The 6,000-nt window shown below is 39.5% G+C and overlaps 1 protein-coding gene across 2 annotated transcripts in view; it reads left to right on the top strand.

Moving 5' to 3' along the window:
• The window catches only part of DNAJC3 (DnaJ heat shock protein family (Hsp40) member C3), a 95,698-nt gene that overhangs the window by 74,756 nt on the left and 14,942 nt on the right, over positions 1-6,000 (top strand). For both annotated transcript variants that reach the window (XM_004371390.3, XM_023726686.1), the window contains 2 exons: positions 1,784-1,889; positions 1,979-2,099. In XM_004371390.3, the coding sequence (XP_004371447.1) occupies positions 1,784-1,889; positions 1,979-2,099 (227 nt within the window). The remainder of the gene's footprint in view (positions 1-1,783; positions 1,890-1,978; positions 2,100-6,000) is intronic.

The raw sequence follows: 6,000 nt of genomic DNA, 5'->3' as shown, positions 1-6,000 counted from the left end.
AGCTGTATAGTGAGTTCTGAAGTCAGGTAGTGTGAGTCCTCCAACTTTATTCTTCTTCTTCAGTAGTGCTTTACTTATTTGGGGCTTCTTCCCTTTCCATATAAACTTAATGATTAGTTTTTCCATCTCTTTGAAGAATGTTGCTGGTATTTGGATCGGGATTGCATTGTATTTGTAAATTGCTTTGGGTAGAATTCTGGGCATTTGATTTTTATGAGACTCTGAATCTTATTTAAAACAGTTTTAGCTGTTTTTTTCCTTCTGCCATTGTTCCAGTGGGGTAGGGAGGGGTGCCACCTTGTTACTGACAGGCAGACACTCAAGTGTGGGAGCTCCTCACACTGCTTGGTGGGTGAGAGTTCAGGCCACTCACATGGTCTCCACTGACCCTGTGGGAGGGGAGGAGAGCTTCTTGCTGGCTTGGTCCGTATGGAAGAAACTCCAGGCTCCCTGCTTGACCTTCTCTGACATTTACTTGGTAGGGATGGTGGGGTACCTCCTTATAGCCTTGAGAGGGTGCACGTCTCTCCCCACCCAGTCTCTGCAGGTGTGGGTAAGGGTGGGGCTGCAGTTATTTCTGTGGTGTTTGGCTGAGTAGTGGTTATTGTCAAGAGTTTCCTGCTGTGCCAGGCTGCCTTTTCCTGGTCCTTTTGTTAGAGACAGCAGGCTTTTTGTTTCTTTGCTTGGCCTGAGCTTGTTGGCGTTGCCGGGTTGCCTGCTTTTCAGCTCCACGTCTGAGATACATAAAGCAAAAAGAAAGCCCCAGGAACTCCCCACCATGTTGTTCCCTGAGTCTCGAGGTCCCTAGTCGGCCTGCCTTCTTCTTTCCACCTCTCAGAGTCTTCTTAAGTTTTTGAGATATAAAAGTCTAGAGATTTTAATTGTACTTAGCTGGAGGAATTGGGAAAATACATCTACTTCACCTTCCTGGAAGCAGAGCTAGCTTTTAGTTGAAATGTTATACTTAAACCTGTGTTTTAATGCATCAGCATTTTAAATGTGAAGATTGCAGCACATCGGAAATAATATGCCACTGTGGCAGGGAAGGAGCCCTGGTGGTGCAGTGGTTAAAGTGATCGACAGTAACCAAAAGGTCGGCATTTGGAAACCACCAGCGGTTCCGCAGGAGAAAGATGTGGCAGTCTGCTTCGGTAGAGATTTACAGCCTTGGAAACCCTATGGGGTCGCTATGAGTTGGAATCAACTCCACGGCAGTGGGGTGGGTATGGCATATAAAGCTTTTAGTTTGCCGTTACCGAGGAAAGTAATTTAATACTTTTCACCAATGCTTCTGTTGTTCTTAGAAAGGTTGTAAAGTTGGGGACTTAAGCAGGTTCTTTCCGCAAGGCACCTACCTTGTACTTAGTTGTGGATGTTGGCAATCATAGGAAATGCAAGTGAGAAGTAACCAAGAAATAAAACTTGGTCTCTGTTTTGCTGAAAGTGCTAGGTCTAAGTCAGACTTTTTAACAAGGGGTTTTCCTCGGTTTCAAATCCATGAAGGTTTTTCTGTGAAGGAGCTCAGCTTGGATTTGCTTGGTATGCACAAGTATGCTTCAGTCTGTCCTTGGACAGCTTCTGTGGTCACGTGTTTTATCTGCTAACTCTTAATTGCAGATAGCACCTTCCGCGCTACACTAGATAATAAGGTAAAACAGCATTTGAAGGCTTACGCTCATTCAGTGACTTGAGTAAGCAGTATTTAGTGAAGAGGAGAGGGTCTTTTCAGTAGCTCTGGAAATAGAATTTCATTGTTGCTCATTATGATTTGTTCATTTCATAGATACGCAGATGCGACCAGCAAATATGAATCTGTGATGAAAACAGAGCCAAGTGTTTCTGAATACTCAATTCGTTCAAAAGAAAGGATCTGCCACTGCTTTTCTAAGGTGACAGATGACTTATTCACAGTTGTAAAATGAGCCGTAAAAACATATGGAGTAACAACCATCAATCCTTTTCTGACGTTTTCTCTTAGGACGAGAAGCCTGTTGAAGCTATTAGAATATGTTCTGAAGTTTTACAGATAGAACCTGACAACGTGAATGCTCTGAGAGATCGAGCAGAGGCCTATTTAATAGAAGAAATGTATGATGAAGGTAAATACTGAAGGAGTTTGACTTGCAGTGCCTAAAAGTTGATGTAGATTAAATGTACACGTTTCACTCCTTATGTCTAGATCTGGTTTACCAGAGTACCTGGAAATGTGGACGATTTAGAAAATGGCACTGAACTTGAACTTTGTTTTTCCTTGGTGGAACGCAGGTGGTGTACCGTACGAGAAAGAGTTCAGTGGAATATGAAAGTAGAAATGTTTGCTTTCTCTATTGTAGACAAGTTAGAGAAGACAGATAACAAATTAGAAACTTAAAATTACATATATTTATATAATCCAGAGGTAATTACTGTTCATTTTTTATTTATACCCTTCCAGACTTTTGTCTGTGTACATAATATAGTAGAGTCCCTGTGTGGCGCATACAGTTAAATACTCAGCTACTAGCTGAGTTGGCGGTTCGAGCCCACCCAGAGGTGCCTCAGAAGATAGGCCTGGTGATCTGCTTCTGAAAGGTCACAGCCTTGAAAACCCTACGGAGCAGTTCTAGCTTGCACACGTGGGGTCGCCATGAGTCGGAATCAACTTGACAGCAACCAACAGTAGCATATATATTATTCTATATTTTATGTATGTATACGTATATCCTGTGCACATACAAAGTATACACATTACACATACACACACAGCATACATATATATGCTATATATACCTAAATATAAAATGATCCTCTGTGACCCCCCGACCCATTAGTGACATCAGGATAGCCGCTTGATCTACTTTGTTCAAATTGAAACCATTTCCTGTGAGATGTTGTCAGGACCTCGAGTAAAGGCAGCATCCTCGTTTCTGGAAGATCACTGAGGCATATGCAGTAATATACATTTTTTTGAAAAATGGAATCCTTTCATATGTATTGATTTGTGATTTTTTTCATCTGACAGTATGTTATGAACATTTAAATGAGATAGTTTTTCAAAAAGAAGTGAGCCTTATAACCTTACTGCAAAGTTTTCTTTTCAAATCAGATTAAAATAGTAATTTTCTGTTACAGGTAAATGAAATATTTGAATGCTGAAAACTTTTTTTTTTTAAGGGAAACTGGTTACTTATTTTTATCTACTTCCTCCAATTTGAAAAGAATCTTATTCCTCAGCCCTTTCAGGGCAGTGATGATGACTGGTTATCATTTAGGGGACATTTTTGTAGTGTAGTCAGTAAGGTCTGATTGGGGCTTGAAATGTCTGCAATCAAAATGATAAGGTTTAATATTTGCAAGAATGCTCCAGTGAGGTGGGTATTCTACATAAAAGACACCTTTAGCTACTGGGTCTACTTAGTGCGGTGACTTGACTTTAGGATTTTGCATCCTAGTTGGTTTCTGGAACTCTTTGTCAAAAGTACTTTTGTCACCTGTATGTAAACCTTTATTTAACTCCAACTGTGACATTAGAGAAGCTGCAGAAGAATATAAGAAGCTTACCTGTAAAGAAGGTTAAATCATACAGGCTGCTGAATATTAGTTTTTGAAAGATGCCTTTATAACTTGAATGTTAAACTGACTTGCTTCATTTTATTGTGGTTTAGGTGAAAGTTTACAGCTCAGGTTAATTTCTCATTCAAAAACTTTTATACACATATTGTTTTGTGACATTGGTTGCAGCCCCCACAGTGTGACAGCATGCTCCCCCTTTCCACCCTGGGTTCCCTATGTCCATTCGTCCAGTTTCTGTCCCTTGCTTGCTTTTTAGGGAAACAGCTTAACTCTTCAAGAAAAAGATGCCTAATGCCTAATACTAATTTAATGTAATAGATCTTTGAATTTTGCTTGTTTAAAGAATTTCTTTAAAATAGGAATATATTAGTTGTCTTCTTTGGGTTTAGATTTGTACACAGGGAATCCTTCTAAATTATAGTTTTACAAAAGTCAGTTGTGTGTTTGAGTCACAAGTAAGGAAAGTAAGCAACCCCACTGAGAAAGAGTGGGCTGCCACGTCTCTAAATTTACAAGAAAATCCTGCATTTCAAAACTGACAGGGATGCCATGATTTGTTTGGAATAGAATCTGAGGTTTAGTGACTGATGCAAATGAATAACAAATCTGGAACTTAACGAATACTATTTCTCTAGTTGAAATCCTGAGTTAAAATTATGAATGCTTTCCATATTCTTCTGTTTAATGATTTTACCTTTTTTTTCTGATTAGCAGTTTAAAATGATGGCAGGTATATAATGAATAAAGATGCAGTAGGTTTAGTGAATAATGGAACATGGATATTTATTAATTTTTGGCTTGAAATCTATTAGAAGGTTCCACTCAATAGAAAGTAAGGAAATAAGACTTGTTTAAGGATGCCTCTGAGATCATGCAAAATGAAGGGGGGCAGTCTTCAGGTCTCTGGTACTTTTTTATAATGGCTTTTGAAGGAACAAACTGACATCGAAGGGATACTAAAAACTTTATTTTGAATATAGGGCTGATAGAGGTGTCCTTATGGGATGAGCAGTTGTATCTGCTAGAGTGTAAGCTATGCGAGGGTAGGGACCTGCATCTTTTTCAACTCATGTATCCCAGGTACTTGTGCCTGGCACATAGCAGGCACTCATATATTTGCTGAATGACTGAATGTAGCTAATTTATGTTATTTAACAATAAGGTCATAGTGGAAAGAGTAAGGAATTTCTAATTAGACCTGGGTTTGAATCTGGCTGTGCCATTTATTTTTGCTGTGTGGTCGCAATCAACCTGCTGTTTTATTTTTGTCATAAAATAGAGATAAGAATGGGATGTATTTCATAGGATTGTTGCGACAGTTAAATAAGATGATGTTCCAAAAATGCCGAACACAGTGCTCCTAATAAGCCTCTGAATGGGTTCCATTATACTCATTTTTTGGAATTTGCATAGATTTTTCTATGCAAACAACGTCGTATATAATAGGTCGCTTCTTGGTCTAGCCTGTGACTGCTGCATTAATTCCATTTGACCCCACTGTTTTTTTTAGTATTACTAGTATTATCCAGAATTCTGAGACCAAGAAGCTAATTACTGCTTCCACTAAATGAAGGGCTGGCCTGGGAAGAACAGTGAAATAGGTAAAATTTCTTTGACTTCACGTGATGTCCTGCACCCACACTCTTGTGCCCTCTTGCTTATCCTAGACTCTACCTTGTGACACTACCTTGGCCTGCCCCATTCCACAGATGTATTCTGTGTTCAGAATTAACACTACCCTTCTTGCATCAGCACTTTTATGCCCTCACTACATTTTATTTTGGGAAAAGAGTGATCAAATTTAAGATAGTCATGCATCGCTTAACATCCAGGATACGTTCTGTGAAATCAGACGTTATGTGATTTGGATGTTGTGCGAACACCATATTATGTAGGGAAAGTTCCCATTAAAATAACAAGAGAAAGTACAGTTCAGTACATACGTATGCCCGTAACACAGGCATTTATAATAACTATCGAGACCTATGTATTATAGGTTATATATGTACTGTACCATTATACGCCTGGCAGTGCAGTCACTTTGTATACAGGAGACACGAGAGACACGGGTTGTGTGTGAGAAGCTGCTGGCGTTTGCTACGTCCACTACATCCTGTTCTCTGATCAAGATCTTTGAACTCTTGGCAACCACAGACATATATGTGGTCGGGCGTTGCCTGGACGTTCTGCAGCAGGTGACTGTATTTGTGATAGGCTTCTAGAGATACACATTTTTAACACAAAAGAATCTCAGAATAATGGAATTTTCAGGCAAGTGCCTATGCATACCACATACACATCTGGCAGCCTGAGGGGAAGGTATTACAGTTACATCAGGTCATAAAATGGAGGACAACCACACAATACTGGGAATCTTGGCCTAGCCAAGTTATCTTTTTTATTGTACTTTAAGTGAAAGTTTACAATTCAAGTTAGTCTCTCGTGCAA

This window comes from Trichechus manatus, unplaced genomic scaffold (genome assembly GCF_000243295.1).
Source record: "Trichechus manatus latirostris isolate Lorelei unplaced genomic scaffold, TriManLat1.0 scaffold00013, whole genome shotgun sequence".
Lineage (NCBI taxonomy): Eukaryota > Metazoa > Chordata > Mammalia > Sirenia > Trichechidae > Trichechus > Trichechus manatus.
This window is presented reverse-complemented; position numbering and strand designations above follow the sequence as displayed.